Source organism: Centropristis striata, chromosome 10, assembly GCF_030273125.1.
Source record: "Centropristis striata isolate RG_2023a ecotype Rhode Island chromosome 10, C.striata_1.0, whole genome shotgun sequence".
NCBI lineage: Eukaryota > Metazoa > Chordata > Actinopteri > Perciformes > Serranidae > Centropristis > Centropristis striata.
The window spans coordinates 33,866,306-33,885,259 of NC_081526.1; the positions used below are offsets into that span (position 1 = coordinate 33,866,306).

Genomic DNA, 18,954 nt, shown 5'->3' on the forward strand with positions numbered 1-18,954 from the left:
TATAGGGAAATATTATACAATTTGGTCTATTTTATAATTATATATTTTTTCATGTATTGTTATTCTTTTGACTTGCACTTATAATGGATTGCTCTTGTTTTAAGTTAATTTTATTCTGACAATTCTATTTTTTCCTGAGCAACTCTAGATATTTTATTTAATTATTTAGTATTTTAGTATTGGAAAATATTTAGCAAGGATTCTTTTTTAAATTTCTTCCTAAGTGGATTGTTAATATTCTGTCATTGTTAATTAATTAAATAATAACCAATTAAATAAACTATTAAAGTCGTAAATTAATCATTATGAAATGTTGTGATTATATCTATATTTATATATATATATATATATATATATATATTCATCAGTTACCCTTATGGTACTGTAATATACATTCTATTCGAATAATTTTATTTTTCTGTGATTTAGACAAATCACCTTACAGCTTACAGTAATCCTGACTAAGAGTAATAAACTGCCTTTAGGGGGGAAGAAATTAACAAATGACCTGACTTTAGGAAACCTCCCTGGTTCAGCCAACATGCAGTATGATGTGTTTTGCAATGTTATTGATTGTTCACTTTCAATGTTACTTTACACATGCAATGATATACTAGCACGTGTTCTTTGATTGGTTTCTTTGTCCTTGTCTCACCTTGTTAACGCTTTCACAAGTTCCATTTTGTTTTGTTTTCTCTCTCTCTCCTTGAAGCACAAGATTCAGCTGACCTAGTACTCTTAATTGATGGATCACAGAACGTTGGAGCAGCAAACTTCCCCTATGTGCGTGATTTGGTTGTGAGAATCATTGAGCGCCTTGATGTGGGCAGGGACACTGTTCGGGTGGCCTTGGCCATGTACAACGGCGACCCACAGATAAAGTTCTATCTAAATAGCTATGACAGCAAATCATCAGTCCTGGAAGCGGTGAAAGGCCTTGCCTACTCTGGGGAAGACGAGTCTAACCTGGGGGCCGCCTTGGAGGAAGTGGCGAGCAGCCTTTTGAGCCAAACAGCTGGGGGCAGGGCAGACGAGGGTGTGCCCCAGATGTTGGTGGTTATCAGTGCTGGGCCATCCACTGATGATACTGGTGCCGGTGACCGGGCCCTTAAGAGGGCTGGCGTTATCACATTGGGTGCATCGATTGGTGACACGGCCACTGCAGATCTGGAAGCAGTTGCTACAGATAAAAGTTTTGTCCTGTCAGCCCCTGATATCAGAGCAGTGGCGAACATGGGTGATCAGCTGCTCCCATACATTAACGGGGTGATCCAGCGCACCATTATAGTTCACAATGAGTTCACAGAAGGTATGTAACTTCTCTGTAAATGTTGGCGAGGCATTGTGGTTATGAAGAGGAGCTTAATTCAAAAAATTAAAAACCCTAAAGAGCTCATAATGAATGTAATGTAGGGTGCACGGTAAGATATTATTGTGTTAAACTTAAAACTGCTATGTTCTCACTTGTCATAAAGGCTTTTAAAGGTGCAATATGTAATTCATGGCCACATGCTCCAAAAACAGGGGACAATAATTCACCTTGTTCCTAAAAAATGTTTATGGAACTGAACTTTTCCAAATTTAAGACCTCAACCTGAACTAAGATTAGGGAGATTAAAGAGACTGTAATGGACTGGCCCCTCCAGCAGAGATAACACGTTCAGCGGCAGAGCGCATAGAGGCCAACAGCCCCGCAGAGAGGAGGCACATGCAGATGCAATGCAGAGTCAAGTGGTAGGACGATGAGGCCTGCTAGCTCCACGAGTGACCTAAAATGGGTATTTTTTCATACAGCCTGGTCTCTAATATCACCATAGGACAGCCATTTGTTAATTGGTAATCCACAGGCCCATCTCCTGCAGCTCATTGACAAGAGAGAGGGTGTGGGCCAAAAAAAACACTGTAGAGCAGGTTTATATGAGCCGCTCTCAGCCTAGCCCGGATCCTGGCTCGCCTGCCTCACTTCTGCTTCCTCTTGCATTGCCAACTGTGACACCTCTCTGAGTGAGTAATCTTCATTAGCACGGAGCTAAGCACTCCAGGAACTTAACCATTGCAACAGTCTCTTAAACAGAGACACTCAGTTCATGTGTAGGATTTAAATTTAGTTTTGGTTTTAGATGTAAATAAAAGCTGCTAATTGCTGTACAGCTATTGGCACAGCTACATCTACTTCTTCTTCCTCTCTGAGCGAAGACTGGACTTAGGCTTACAATCACCTCGCAACAGACAAGTGGTATTATAGGACAGGACAGGCCGGGGCTATGTAACGCCTGCGAATGTAATAATGCCTACAAACGTAATAAACCACAAACGTAATAAAAATCTGCAGCTTTTAATGCAATAATCCCACAAACACAATATAGCTGCTGCTTACTACAAACGTAACACACCATTTCCCACAAATGTAATAACTATTAAGTTTGCAGGGGCTTATTGCGTTGATGGGGAAGTGAAAATCTTCAACTTTTTAATACTTTAATATGTTCCCACAAATGTAATTAGGCAAAGAATAATGGTCGTTGTGGTTGTTGTTTGTTTGTTTGCCTATACACACACACTACACCGTTCACAAAGTTATTTTGTGTTTAAACAGTTTTTATTGCATAGGCAATAATCAATAATCTGATTCAATTCAGTGTGCTACATGTGTCTAAATAATAACTGTGAACGTTATCACAATTAAGTCATCATTTTGTGATGTAAATAAACAACAATTAAATCATTAAAGACTCCTTCTAGACATGTTTCAAGGTGTAGCCTGTATAAAATACCTTTCTTTGAATAATAGGCTAATGTGACTGATATAGTTTTGATATAGTTAAATTATCTTGTTAAAATTATTTTCCCTTATTAAAATCCAGAATCAAGAAATATGCAAATATATGGCATTCCAAAAGTTTGAAACTCAGACATTCAAGGAAAATGTATTACATTTGTGCGATTATTGCATTATAAGCTGCAGATTATTATTATGTTTGTGGTTTATTCCGTTTGTGGGCATTATTACATTCGCGGGCGTTACAGGCTAGCTGGTTAGCTTCCTAATTTATATCTCTGCAACACAATAGACTCCTTTGATATAACATCAACACTGTCACTTCTTCACATTCTATTGATAATGTTGTGTTAAATTTCATTTTCATAATGTTTAAAACAAAAAATTTGTTAGTTAGTAAAAAAAATTTTTTATTTTGAAAATATATATATATAAGTCAAAGATACATTTTTAATCAATGTTTTGCCAGCTGCAAATGGACATGTTTATATATATATATATATAAACATGTCCATTTGCAGCTGGCAAAACATTGATTAAAAATGTATCTTTGACTTATATATATATATTTTCAAAATAAAAATTTTTTTTTTCCTCTAATGTCCACATTAGTTAACATGTATCCCCAATACTTATCCCTAATACTTACATAAATCGCAAATATAGGAGAAAACGAATTATAGTATACGATATGTTATGTTAGCCTTTTAGTACTTACAGATTTATTATTACACATCTTTTAAAATCAGCTTTTATGTCATATTAATTTATTTTCTTTCTTTTTAGTTCTGGCAGTTGGAAAGAGAGACATCATTTTCCTAATGGACAGCACAATGGGTGCAACAATCCTCACCTCAGTGCGAGAATTCATCAAGCGATTCGTCAACATCATGCCAATTGGTCCAGACCAAGTTCAAGTGGGTGTGGCCCAGTTCAGCAATGTCCCTCGACTTGAGATGGATCTCAACTCCTATGGATCGAGGGAAGAACTAACAGCTGCTTTGGACAATGTCAGACCAAGACCCGGACAGACAGTCAACATCGGAGCTGCCTTGGACTTTGTGCGGACGAACATGCTGCGGGCTGACAAAGGCAGTCGTATTCGAGAGGGTGTGCCCCAGCTTTTACTGTTGATGACCAGTAAAAAGTCCAGCGACGGTGTGGAAGCATCAGCTACAGCCCTGCACCGAATGGGTGTATTGACTTTAGCTGCAGGCTCCAAGGCTGCTGATGAGCAGGAGCTGAAGCAGATTGCCTTTGCTGACAGTGTTGCATTCAAACTGAAGGACTTCCGTGCACTGCTTCGCAATCCGAAGGCAGTTGTTGATGCACTCTCCACTCTGTCTGGGGTGTTGGTGACTGAAGTACCAACCGAGCCAGGTAATGCTTTGTCCTTTAAGCACATTCAATGCATTTTTAAGAGTAATTCAAAGGATTGAATAAATGATAAAGTGACAAACTGAAGGAAAAAAATTACAAAACAACCAATGTATCTTCTTTGTCATATGAAAAACCCAACTGAACACATTTAAGACATTTTGGACCAACATGGTATACAGTGCTTTTTGCCACTTTCATCACTCCGCCAGCAAAGAAAAAATGATGTCCCATCAAACATGAACACGAAAATATGAAATACAGTCATGAAAGTCCAGTTTTAGTAACAGGTAACAGGAATTTAAACACTTGGATTTAAAGGTGCCAAAACACTGCAAGGCTGACTAGAATACTCAGACAGCATTTTGCGACTCTGTACATTTATGATGGCATCATATTCAGTAGTAGAGTGTAGTTACAAAAACAAAAGTTTGAACATTAAATATACTTTTTGTCTTTGTGCAGTTTTTAAATGTCTCAATGATTAGCAAATAATCACATTCTTTTTTATGTAAATTTCAGACAAAGTGACAACTTTTTTGGAACCACTGTAGTATTATAATTCTTATAGTTGTAATACACCTATTTTCATATTTATATTTTTATGCTTTATAATCATTGTTACAATGCATCAATGTGATTCAAAGGTTAAGGGGGGTTTGACTTATCCTAACTCTAAAACGCATATATAGACAGACATGGCCTTGCAAAAACAATGTCAGTGAATGACCAGATATTATGAAGTATTATGATACCTCGGTTTATAAGTAATTGTAAATTATTTATAATGTGCTATGGTTATTGTTATGACTCATAGTTATAAGCACCCTTGAATATTCATAATAACTACACAGTGCTATACACAGATTATAATGCAGGCTAAGTACGTCAGTAACAGTGTGACATCTTCCAGAGCCTGAAAATATATGCCTGTGTCATTACACAAATGATAATTTTTTTTGTTTTGTGCTTTTCTCTAGTGGTGGAGATAACCACAGTGCAGACTCAAAAAGTGATCAGAGACATTGTCTTCCTTGTGGATGGCTCAAATTACATTGGCAGCGGTAACTTCCCCTATGTAAGAGACTTCATTATCAACGTGGTCAACCAGCTGGATGTACGTCCTGACAGGGTCAAGATTGGTCTCCTGCAGTTTGCGGACACTCCAAAAATTGAGTTTTATCTGAACAGCTACAGCAACAGACAGGATGTTGTGGATAAAGTCTCTCAACTCAGGCTGACTGGAGGCTCAAATTTGAATACAGGAGCTGCCATGACTTATGCCCTTAAAAACATGTTCCAGCCATCAACTGGGTCACGTAGAAGGCAGGGAGTCCAGCAGGTGTTGGTTCTGATCACAGGTGGTCCAGCCCAGGATCAGGCTAAAACCGCAGCTGATAAGTTGGCTATTGCTGGTGTTTTGACCTTCACAGTCAGTTCTGGGCAAGCAGATGAAGCCCAAATGCAAACAGTTGCCTTTATTCCAGACTTGGCTTACCATGAAAGAAGCTTCTCTGATTTACCAGCTATGGCTGAAGTGATCATGCCAAAGTTGATCACAGTGGTTGGCGATACTGATGTAACAACTGCATCATTCCCTGAGGAGCAAAATGGTGAGTGTTGTATCTCTCTGTTTCTATTCATGAATTAAATGTGATGTACTGTATAGGGGTTTACATACTGAAACATTTTTTTGTTGCTTTTCCTCAGAAAGGGATGTTGCCTTTCTCATTGATGGCACAGATAGTGTTCGAAATGATTTCGCCTACATCCGGGATTTTATCATTAAAGTCATTGAACCACTTGACGTTGGGACGGACAAGGTACGAGTTTCAGTGGTTCAACACAGTGAAAGGCCAACTCCAATTTTCTACCTTAACACTCACCAAACCAAAGATGAGGTGATAAGAGCTGTTAATGGTATGAGACCGGCTGGTGGACGTAGCCTAAACACAGGAAGTGCTCTGACATTCATGAAGGACACTATCCTGTCTGAACGGTATGGCAGCCGTGCTGGGCAAAATGTCCCTCAGTTTCTAATCGTTTTGGCTGGAGGCAAGTCCAGAGACAACGTGAAGGATCCTGCTGGTGCACTGAAGACAGGGGGAGTCGTACCGTTTGGTGTTGGTGTCAAGGATGCAGACCCAAAGCAGATTCAGGCCATTTCACACAACCCTTCCTTTGCCTTCAATGTGAGGGAATTCAGTGAGCTTAGCACCATACCACAGAAGCTCAATAACTACGTGAGCCTTCCAAGTGAAGAGCTGACTGTAGTTCTACGGCAAGGTAAGCTGAATCTTCTTTCTCATTGGCGTGTTGAGCTTGCTGTAAGAAAAACAACACTTCCACTGATGTTGTTGCTTCATCAGAATAACTGAATCTTTTAATCTGTTTTGTCTTAGTACAAAGCAATGCTACAAAAAGAGATATTGTGTTCCTTCTGGATGGCTCTGATAACACAAGAAAAGGATTCCCAGAGATTAAACTCTTTGTTAAGAGCATAGTCGAAAGCTTCGGTGAGAGCCAAGACAGAGTGTCTGTGGTTCAGGTTGCTGATAATCCTGAGGTCAACTTCTATCTCAATTCTCACAAGGCAAAAAATGACATTATAAATGCCATAGATAATTTAAGGCACAAGGGTGGAAGGCGCCTTAAAATCGGGGGAGCTCTCCAGTTTGTGAGGCACAGTGTCTTCACTTCCTCCACTGGCAGTAGAAGGCTAGAAGGAGTGCCCCAGATTTTAATTCTTCTAAGTTCGAAACCATCCACTGATAATGTGAGAAGCCCAGCTTTTGCTCTTAAAGAGCATGGAATTGTGTCAGTGGGGGTTGGAGTTGGAGATGCAAATCTTTCAGAGTTGGAAATGATTGCCTACAAACCTGGTTTTACATCCAAGGTCACAGATTTTTCAGAGTTGCCCTCAATCCAATCACAACTTATTGCTACACTGAACATAAACACCGACACCGAGGAAAGAGTGACTGACATCCCTGATTTACTAGGTAAGAATTCCACATTTAGTTTTCAGAATGAAATATCTTACACTCTATGATACTATTTCTCCAAAGAATATTTGTTAAATTATTTAACATTAATAATTAGTATAATGACAAACAGTTATTAATTGTTTTGGCACGTTTCTGTTGCATGACATTTTTGTTTATCCTCACTAGAAAATCTACTCCGTTTAATAAAAGCAACTTTCTTGTGTTTTGAAAAATGAAGCCTTTTTCTATACCTCGTTCAATTGCCCACAATAATAGTATTATAAACATGAGTTGAAACATTCTTTCATACATCTTTCTCATAAAAAAGATGGTCCTTGAGCAGTTCTGCTTGAAATACCACTTTCAGAGCAATGGCTTATCTTTCTTTCCATGCTCAGTTTATTCCTCTGAGCTTCTAACTTGCTCATGCTGATGAATAAGCATGAGTGTAAAAAAGTCTTGAAAGCACAGTTCGTGAATTCTCTTTCTGTCTATCCATGTATCAATTTGCTGACACAGGAAGCAATAAGAGGGACATAGTGTTTCTCCTTGATGGGTCGGATGACTCTAGAAATGGACTACCAGCTATGCGTGAGTTCATCAGAAGAATGATGGCAGAGCTGGACATTGGCGAAGATAAGGTTCGAGTGGCCGTCATACAGTATAGTCATGACACCACAGTTTACTTTAACCTAAAAACTCACAGATCCAAGAAGGCTATCATCTATGCTGTAAGAAGTCTCCGCCATAAAGGAGGAAGACCTCGGAACACTGGGGCTGCCCTACACTTTCTGCGAGACCATGTTTTCACGGTTTCATCTGGCAGCAGACGCCTCGAGGGAGTCCCTCAGATTCTGTTTTTATTGACTGGTGGCACATCCAATGATGAAGTTTCAGGAGCGTCTTTAGACCTAAAACAACTCGGGATTCTGTCTTTCGCCATTGGAATGAAAAACGCTAAACAGGAAGAGCTTCAAAAAATTGCCTTCTCCACAGAATTTCTTTTCAACCTTCCTGTCTTTGGTGAACTTTTGTCCATTCAGCCGGAGATAGCTGCATTTGTCCAGGCTGAAATACAAATTCAACCTCCCACTGCTGTAGGTAAGAAATGTCACAGATCTGACAATCAAACTCACGCCCAGACTCCCTGCTTCATTCATAGTTTGAATTCCAATGAAACTGCATCATCTTCTGAAAAAAAGTCAGTCGATCAGTTTCATGTGTCTCAAACGGTTTCAGCTGGCTACAGGCAACTTCCTTGAAATGCTGTTCCTTGTTTGGCTCTCATCCTCTTCTTGCACCTTGGAGATTCTTTTATCGACACCTTCAAATCAGCAAATTCCTTCTATTCTTGAGCTCTTCCTTGAGCCAATGATAATCACATCATTGACTGAATATTTAGAATAAAAGAACACTATAGACATCTTTTTACAGCTTTCTCAATCTTTCATTTGTGAAAGAGGACATGATCTTTATCTTGTAGTTATTTCTCAACCATTTCTTAATCTAACTTTTCTTTTTATGTTCTGTCATGTAACATCTTCTTTATTGCAGTAATTAGTGAATTTTGATAACCAGCTCTTGTTGCAGTAATTAGTGAATTTTGATAACCAGCTCTTGTGGCTATTAAAACCACATAATGTGTCATGATTGCTCCACAATGTACTTTACTTATATGTCTGATTCTTAAACCAGGTTCTCCCATTCTTTTGTAGTTGAATTAGAGTCCCCACAAAGAGACATAGTGTTTCTATTGGACGGTTCAGATGACACGCAAAGTGGCTTCCCAGCAATTAAAAGCTTTGTCCAAAGAGTGATAGAAAGACTCAGTGTTGGTGAGACCAAAGACCGTGTGTCTGTTGTCCAGTATAGCAACGATCCACAGACTCATTTCAGTTTGAACACCTACAAAGATAAACAAAATGTTCTTGCTGCTGTCCAGCAATTGAACCATAAAGGAGGCAAACCCCTCAACACTGGGGCAGCTCTCAACTATGTGAGAACAAACGCTTTTGCTGAATCCTCTGGGGGTCGGCATCAAGATGGTGTCCCCCAAATATTGATTTTGTTGAATGGGGGAAGATCTCAAGATGATGTTGCAAGTGCTTCTGCGGCTCTAAAACAGGACAAAGTTGTTCCATTCTGCATAGGAACAAGAAAGGCAGACATAATTGAGCTCCAAATGATTGCACATAACCCTTCCTATGCTTTCTCTGTGCTTGGGTTTGATGCTATTGCAAGCATCCTTGAACAACTTGTGGCATTTGTGAAAAGGGTGCCTCGACAACAGCCAAGACAAAAATCACAGGATGCATTAGGTAAGATCATCTATCTATCTATCTATCTATCTATCTATCTATCTATCTATCTATCTATCTATCTATCTATCTATCTATCTATCTATCTATCTATCTATCTATCTATCTATCTATCTATCTATCTTATTGGATAACTTCATATGTAACTCTTTATTCCTTGTGTCTGTTAAAGTTTCTGCAGCTCTAACTGAATCCATTCAACGTGATGTTGTTTTTTTACTGGATTCCTCTGATGAAATGCGAAATGACTTTGAGGCAATGCTTGGCTTTATTGGGAGAATGGTGGCCAAACTCAATGTGGATGAGAACAAAGATCGTGTTTCAGTGGTGCAGTACAGCAGAGAACCCTCTGTTGAATTCTTTCTGAACACGTACAGAACACAGCAGAGTGTTGCTGACAATGTGCAAATTCTGAGGCATAAAGGAGGCAGACCCCTCAATACTGGTGCAGCCCTTCAGTATGTTAAGGATTATGTTTTCCTTGCCTCTTCTGGAAGTAGGCAACAACAGGGTGTCCCTCAGATTCTGATTCTCCTAACTGGCGGACGTTCCAGTGATGATGTCAGAAATGCCATAGAAAACTTAAAAATGATTGGTGTGACGGTATTTGTGGTGGGAACAAAGAATGCAGATACCCTTGAGATTCAGTCTATTTCACAGGAAGCCAGTCAGGCATTCTTTGCAGCAGACACCAATGATTTGTCAGACATAGAACAACAAATATTTACTGTCATCAAGAAGGATGAACCCCCTGCTATCAAATCAGCATTGTATGGTAAGACTGTAATGACTTACTGTTGTACACCGTGTGCACAGCTTCTCCTTTTTGGTCATGATTTGGCATTTCTGTCAAAAAATGCTCTGCAGCATTGTTCCAGTGGTGGGTATTACATCAACAAAAATGGTTGGCTAAAAAAAAGCTGAGCAAGTTATGCACATGGGGGTATGGAATATTTGCAGGAATAAAGCACTTTTCATCACAAATTTCATCATACAATGTGTTTGAATGCCTATTACAGATCCCAACAGAAGAGATGTTGTGTTTTTGCTTGATGGTTCCGATGATTCTCAGCGAAGATTTCCAGATATAACAGATTTTGTGCTAAGAATAGTTGAAGACCTAAACATTGAGGCCAACAAAGATCGTGTGGCTGTGGTCCAGTACAGCGACATGCCAGAGATTGATTTTAACTTGAAACGTTACTCAACACAGGACGATGTTCTTAATGCAATAAGAGGTCTCCATCACAAAGGAGGTTATCCTCACAACATTGGAGCAGCTCTCCAGTATGTGAGCGAGCAAGTGTTTACTTCTGACTCAGGAAGTAGACTTCTTGAGGGAGTTCCACAAATACTCATACTTCTGAGTGGTGGAAGATCTGGAGATGACATAAGAACCCCTGTCAGAATGCTGAAAGAGATTGGCGTCATTTCAATTGCCATTGGAACAACTGATGCTGACACCCTTGAACTGCAGACAATATCTCATGAACCCAAATATGCGGTCTCTGTGACTAATTACGAGGAGCTTCCTACTGCTAAGCAGGATGTGTTGTCAATGTTAAGAGATGCTTCACACCATGTAGAACAAACTGCTCCCACAAATGCCTTTGGTAAGATGAAATGTTTTAACCTTTTAGCTAAACATTCCATGATTTCCATGACTGAATCCTAGAGGACTGTCACTATAGCTGCTTACTTGTCAAATCCCTTTGTTGCAGATTCTGAGAAACATGATGTAGTATTTCTGATTGATGGATCATATGACTCGCGAAATGGCTTTGAAGAAATTCGAGGATTTATTGAAAAAATGGCTGAAAGTTTAAATCTTGATGAGAACAGAGACCAAGTGGCTATAGTTCAATACAGCCGTGATGCCACAGTCAATTTCTACCTGACTTCTTATTCATCCAAGAATGATGTGCTCAGTTCTGTTAGAACTATAAGGCATAAGTTCGGGAGACCCCTCAACATTGGCAAAGCACTCGAGTTTGTCAGAGACAACGTCTTTGCTGCTTCAGTTGGAGGCAGAAGTGCAGAATCAGTCCCTCAATATCTGTATTTGTTTAGTGGTGGGAGATCAGATGATGATGTCAGAGGACCAGCACAGTCACTCAAAGAAAATGGGATAAAGACTTTCACTATTGGAACAAATAATGCAGATACGCTGGAAATGCAAACCATCTCGCTCACTCCAGCACATTATTTTCATGTCTCAAACTTTAAAAATCTGCAAACCATACATCCATCTGTGGAAGCCACATTGAGGGGTGCTCAAAAAAAACCTGAATCTCCAACTGTTGGTAAGACCTGGAAATAATTAGTATTTTTTATTATTATATTTATTTAGATGTTTTCTACACTGTATAACATGGGTATATGAAATGTTTCTGTGTACAGCAAAGATGTAAAATGTTTGTATTCATTTCAGACACTTCGTCAATCACAGAATTAGAGCTCCCGAGTGTGGATGTTGTTTTTCTACTTGATGGATCTGATGATTTGCGAGCAAGCGAAAGACACATTTTAGATTTCATCAGAGAGCTTGTCAAACAAACTGAAATGGGGCCAAGCAAAGTACAAGTTGCTTTGGTTCAGTACAGCAAAGAGCCCACAACTGAGTTTCTCTTAAACACACACTCAATGAAAGAAGACGCCTTGAGTCATTTGAGCAATGTAAAACTGAAAGGAGGGTCCAACGTTTACACAGGTGCAGCCCTTGATTATGTGATGAACAATGTGTTCATTGCTTCATCTGGAAGCAGAGCTCAGCAGGGAGTCCCGCAGATTCTGATTCTCCTAAGTGGGAGAAAGTCAGAAGATGATGTCTTAGGTCCAGTTGGCAGACTGAGAAATGCTGGAATTGTTCTTTTCAGTATAGGAGTGAATGATGCTGATAGGCTGGAGATGGAGCAAGTAGCACACAGTCCTAGAGTGGAGTATTTTGTTAAGGAGAGTTCTGACTTGCCTCTTGTGAGAGAACAGTTGCTTTCAGAAATTGCATCTCACAAAGGCACTTTCATCCCTGGTGTAGGTGAGTGAAAATAAGTATTAATTAAGTTAACCTTCTCTTTTATAGGTATATATATATATATATAACCCTGCAAACTACATGTATTACAGTACAGTTACAGTAACATAACTTACATGGTTGTGTACTTCATAGGTTCAACCTCGACTGTGAATAGAGATATTGCTTTTCTCATTGATGGATCTGATGATGTCAGGAGTCGATTCTCTGCTGTACGTGAATTTGTTGCAAAAATTGTTGACAGCTTTGACCTGAACCAAGGAAAAGATAAAGTTGCTGTTGTACAGTACAGCAACAATGCTGAAGTCAGTTTCAATCTGAATACTTACAAAACAAAAAATGATGTCCTTAAGCACATAGCAAGCTTAAAACCAAAAGGTGGAAGGCCTCAGTACATTGGAGCAGCGCTGCAGTTTGTGAGGGATAATGTCTTCATTTCAAATGCTGGAGGCCGTCATCATGAAGGTGCAAAGCAAATACTAATCATACTGGCTGGTGGAAGATCAAGAGATTCTCCACGAGGCCCAGCAAGTATGCTTAAGTCTGCAGGGGTTGTCACATTTGCAATTGGATCACGAATGTCAAACTCAGCTGAGATGCAAGTCATGTCCTCTGACCCAAATTATGCTTACTCAGTCCCTGATTTTGTAAATCTCCCTCGTATTCAACAAAGTTTGATGAGTCATCTTACTCAAATGGGGGTTGAGGAGGAAACTAAAGCAGGTATGAATTTTGAATTTTTAAATGTTTTTTTCAAATAAAAAATGTTCTTTATGACAAATTCATAATAATTGTGATTAATATCATACAAATTATATCTATTTTCATTAACAGAGCAAAGTGATGAAAAGGGCAAAGACATTGTCTTTCTTTTGGATGGATCTGATAATACGAGAAATGGATTTTCAACCATTCAAGATTTCCTGTATAAAGTCATAGAAAGATTTAACATTGGGCCAAGTCAAGACAGAGTTTCTGTGATTCAATTCAGCAACGTGGCACGAGCCAATTTCTTTTTGAATTCATTCATGAGGAAGGAGGATGTCCTAACAGCTGTCAGAAGGCTCTCACATAAAGGTGGAAGACCTCTGAAAATGGGCTCAGCTCTAAAATATGTTAAAGAAAATGTATTCACTGCTGCCTCGGGGAGCAGACACACTGCAAATGTGCCACAAATTCTTGTTGTTTTAAGTAGCGGACCATCAAGTGACAGTGTGGATTTGCCCGTTGCTTCTCTAAAAGGAAGCAATGTCACAATATTAACCATTGGAACAAAAACTTCTGACCACAAAGAAATGGAGAAGATATCACATGCTCCAAGTTACGCTTTATCAGTGTCTGAAGTAACTGAACTTCCAAATATACAAGAGCAAGTTGTAGGTGCAATTTCAAATGAAAAACTGAAAACTGAAGATTCAAAAGCAGAAGTTATTGGTAAGATAATTGCATATACTATAAACTGCATGAATATGTTCAGGTACACAGCTTTTACCTATTGCATGTTCAATTTGCCATTTTTACCATGATCACAAAGAATGGCTCCAAACTATCGCTCATCATTAGAGTAACTATAACTATAACTATAAGGAAATGATAGCATTTTCTCACAATTGTTTTTAATTAGGGCTGGGACTCGATTAAAAATTAATCTTATTAATTAGAGGCTTTGTAAGTAATTAATCGAAATTAATCGCATTTTAATCGCATATAAATATTTGACCTGAGAACAGAGAGAAGTATTTTTTTTCACATTGATTTTTAGTATACCATTGAATAATGACTGAATACATAAGCTTAAGCAACAAAAATATTGTTTATTTTTGTTCAAGTCCAACAGACCAGTGCAATTTTTGCCATTAAGTGTAGCAATAGCATATTTAGAAATATAGTACATTTCATAAATTCAGGTAGCCTATAGGTAGGTAGACCTTCTTTAAACTATAATACTTTGGTTTTTTTTTTTTAATGTATTTTTTTGGGCTTTTTCATGCCTTTAATGGACAGGATAGTTGAAGAGAGACAGGAAACAGGGGGCAGAGAGAGGGGAATGACATGCAGTAAAGGGCCGTCCGATGCGGGACTCGAACCGGGGCCAGCTGCAGCGAGGACTGTAGCCTCTACACATGGGGCACCTGAGTAACCCACTACGCTACCGACCACCCCAATACTTTGGTTTTTTAAGTAAATCATAATCCACGCTAGCTACCACACTAGCCACTAGCTGCTATGTGTTTTGCATTGAGGTGATACTTGAGGCTCGATGTGCTGTGGTGATATGCAAATTCCTTGTTGCATAACTTGCACACAAGCATTGCTCTTATCGACGCTTCCATCCGTTCGGGTTTTTAAAGAAAATTTCGCATCCACGTGGGCCAACCAAAGCGGTCTCATCAGCTTCTTCGTTTATGTTCACTGTGGTTTGTTGTTGTCTGAACTCATGAACGCCAGTTGGTGCTCCAGTATAATCCCAGCCCTATTTTTAACAAAATTAGATTGCAGACAAATTGTGACTGAAAAATATTCCTTGTTAGTACAAAAAACACAAACCTTTCTGAAGTAGAGCGTAACTGCAAAACACAAATGTTTAGGGTAGCCTCTGCCATCTGTATGAATGTGTGTGTTAATGGGTAAATGAGCAAAGTCTGTAGTGTAAAGTGCTTTTAGTGATCGCAAAGCAACTAGAAAAGTGCTATATAAGTGCAGGTCCATTTACCATTTAAGTGCAGGTCCAAAATTAACTTATCTATAACATATTGAAGATAATTCATTTTCTATTTCTCTGAGGGAGAGTAAACTGTGCAAAACAATACATATGTCCTCTTAAAATTGCTACTGAAATTATTTTTTATGTGCAATTTACAAGGCTTTCTTGTGTTCCTGATTTGGAATTTACATGTTTTTTTCCCAGGAAGATCAGCATGAAATCATTCTCAGGCACAAGCTGAAATCTCACATTTTACAAATTACATTCAAAGACCATGGTATAATGCAAATTGAACTGTAATGAAGATTAAAGTAGGCAGTGCAAGGTGCTTTCCAAAAAAAAAAACCCTTTTCTTCCTATTTTTTCTCAGTTGACACTGCCAAAAAGGATATCGTATTCCTGCTGGATGGTTCTGATAGCACAAGGAATGGCTTCCCTGCCATGCTTGAGTTTGTTGAGAGAGTGGTGGAGAAACTCAATGTGGGAGAAAACAAAGACCGTGTCTCTGTGGTGCAGTACAGCAGAGATCCAGAGGCCCATTTCTATCTGAAAACATACAGCACAAGAGAGGATGTTGTGGATGCGGTCAGAGGGCTGAGACACAAAGGAGGCAGACCCCTCAACACCGGGGCTGCCCTCCAATACGTCAGGGACAATGTCTTTACAAACTCCTCTGGGAGTAGACGCCTGCAAGGTGTACCACAGATGTTGATCCTGCTAAATGGCGGAAGGTCTTCTGACAATGTAGATACCCCAGCCTCTGCTCTCAAACAGCAGGGCATCGTTGTCATTGGCATTGGAACAAGGAGCTCTGACAGTGGAGAGCTGCAGAAGATATCTCATGATCCTAGTTACGCTCTATCAGTGTCTGATTTCGCTGAACTCCCCGGTGTCCAAGAACAGCTCTCCTCTGTAATGAGCACAGTGCTTTTGAGGGCCACGCCTATCACACCAACAGTAACTGGTAAGAAAGTGGTTGATCCGTACATTCAAACACCATGGTGTGATGCACACTGAATTGTATCAAAGTATGTTTCACTACGTTCAGGTCAGCCAGTGCCATTTTGAGAAACGCAGTTGTGCCAGTATTAATAGAGTCAGTGTTGAAAACCCTGAGGTTAGCTTTCATCATCTCACTTGTGCACAGAAAACTTTTGACACATGAAACTAAATATGTCTCAATTTCTATGTTATCTAGTGGGGAGACAGCCATCAGGAAGGGATATTGTGTTCTTGTTGGATGGATCTGATGCTACTAGAACTGGATTCCCAGCTATCCGAGACTTTGTCCAAAGAACAGTAGAGAAACTCAGTCTGGATGACAACAGAGACCGTGTCTCAGTGGTTCAGTACAGCAGAGATCCAGCTGTCCAGTTCTATCTGAACACATACACAACAAAAGGCGACATACTTGACACTGTCAGAGCTATGAGGCACAAAGGTGGAATACCCCTCAATACTGGAGCGGCTCTCCAGTACTTGAGGGATAATGTCTTCAGTGCCTCTGCCGGAAGCAGGCGCCTAGAAGGAGTTCCACAGGTCCTAGTATTGCTAAGTGGTGGAAGGTCTTCTGACAGTGTTGATGCACCAGCCTCTGCTCTCAAACAGCTGGGTGTCTTGACCTTTGCAATTGGAACTAGGAGCTCTGATATCACAGAATTGCAGAAGATAGCCCACGATCCCACTTATGCTCTATCTGTGTCTGAATTATCTGACCTACCCAAAGTCCAACAGCAACTTCAGTCCTCTGTGGAGGCTGTGGTTATTGATGTCACCCCGGAATCACCAACTGTACTTGGTATGTTAACAAGCACGGCCTCTTTCTGGCCCAATGGGCTACCTGACTTGTTTTGCAGCTACACTGAGAAACAATAAATGAAGTAGAATAGCTGTTTAGCTCCATGTGTGCATTGAAATAGATATGGTGGTGTGCTTCCCCTCTGTTTAAAAGACATGTGGGCAGTGCAAGGTGCTTTCCAAAAAAATGTAAAAATAAATGAGGCCACCACTTGTTGATTAGTCTACAAGCGTACTTTCTGCAGAGGTTTTTATCTCTTGTCTTCCTATTTTTTTCTCAGTTGACACTGCCAAAAAGGATATTGTATTCCTTCTGGATGGTTCTGATAGCACAAGGAATGGCTTCCCTGCCATGCTTGATTTTGTTGAGAGTGTGGTGGAGAAACTCAATGTGGGAGAAAACAAAGACCGTGTCTCTGTGGTGCAGTACAGCAGAGATCCACAGGCCCATTTCTATCTGAAAACATACAGCACAAGAGAGGATGTTGTGGATGCCGTCAGAGGGCTGAGACACAAAGGAGGCAGAGCCCTCAACACCGGTGCTGCCCTCCAATACGTCAGGGACAACGTCTTTACAAACTCCTCCGGGAGTAGACGCCTGCAAGGTGTACCACAGATGTTGATCCTGCTAAATGGCGGAAGGTCTTCTGACAATGTAGATACCCCAGCCTCTGCTCTCAAACAGCAGGGCATCGTTGTCATTGGCATTGGAACAAGGAGCTCTGACAGTGGAGAGCTGCAGAAGATATCTCATGATCCTAGTTACGCTCTATCAGTGTCTGATTTCGCTGAACTCCCCAGTGTCCAAGAACAGCTCTCCTCTGTAATGAGCACAGTGCTTTTGAGGGCCACGCCTATCACACCAACAGTAACTGGTAAGAAAGTGGTTGATCCGTACATTCAAACACCATGGTGTGATGCACACTGAATTGTATCAAAGTATATTTCACTACGTTCAGGTCAGCCAGTGCCATTTTGAGCAAAGCAGTTGTGCCAGTATTAATAGAGTCAGTGTTGAAAACCCTGAGGTTAGCTTTCATCATCTCACTTGTGCACAGAAAACGTTTGACACATGAAACTAAATATGTCTCAATTTCTATGTTATCTAGTGGGGAGACAGCCATCAGGAAGGGATATTGTGTTCTTGTTGGATGGATCTGATGCTACTAGAACTGGATTCCCAGCTATCCGAGACTTTGTCCAAAGAACAGTAGAGAAACTCAGTCTGGATGACAACAGAGACCGTGTCTCAGTGGTTCAGTACAGCAGAGATCCAGCTGTCCAGTTCTATCTGAACACGTACACAACAAAAGGCGACATTCTTGACACTGTCAGAGCTATGAGGCACAAAGGCGGAAGAACCCTCAATACTGGAGCGGCTCTCCAGTACTTGAGGGATAATGTCTTCAGTGCCTCTGCCGGAAGCAGGCGCCTAGAAGGAGTTCCACAGGTCCTAGTATTGCTAAGTGGTGGAAGGTCTTCTGACAGTGTTGATGCACCAGCCTCTGCTCTCAAACAGCTGGGTGTCTTGACCTTTGCAATTGGAACTAGGAGCTCTGATATCACAGAATTGCAGAAGATAGCCCACGATCCCACTTATGCTCTATCTGTGTCTGAATTATCTGACCTACCCAAAGTCCAACAGCAACTTCAGTCCTCTGTGGAGGCTGTGGTTATTGATGTCACCCCGGAATCACCAACTGTACTTGGTATGTTAACAAGCACGGCCTCTTTCTGGCCCAATGGGCTACCTGACTTGTTTTGCAGCTACACTGAGAAACAATAAATGAAGTAGAATAGCTGTTTAGCTCCATGTGTGCATTGAAATAGATATGGTGGTGTGCTTCCCCTCTGTTTAAAAGACATGTGGGCAGTGCAAGGTGCTTTCCAAAAAAATGTAAAAATAAATGAGGCCACCACTTGTTGATTAGTCTACAAGCGTACTTTCTGCAGAGGTTTTT

General features: G+C 40.2%; 1 protein-coding gene across 1 annotated transcript in view; it reads left to right on the forward strand.

The window, feature by feature from the left end:
* Positions 1 to 1,068: 1,068 nt before the first annotated feature.
* Positions 1,069 to 18,954, forward strand: part of col6a3 (collagen, type VI, alpha 3) — an 82,862-nt gene continuing 64,976 nt past the window's right edge. The window contains exons 1-4 of the mRNA XM_059342626.1: positions 1,069 to 1,309; positions 3,566 to 4,159; positions 5,137 to 5,769; positions 5,867 to 6,442. Of these exons, the coding sequence (XP_059198609.1) occupies positions 1,234 to 1,309; positions 3,566 to 4,159; positions 5,137 to 5,769; positions 5,867 to 6,442 (1,879 nt within the window). The 5' untranslated portion in view covers positions 1,069 to 1,233. The remainder of the gene's footprint in view (positions 1,310 to 3,565; positions 4,160 to 5,136; positions 5,770 to 5,866; positions 6,443 to 18,954) is intronic.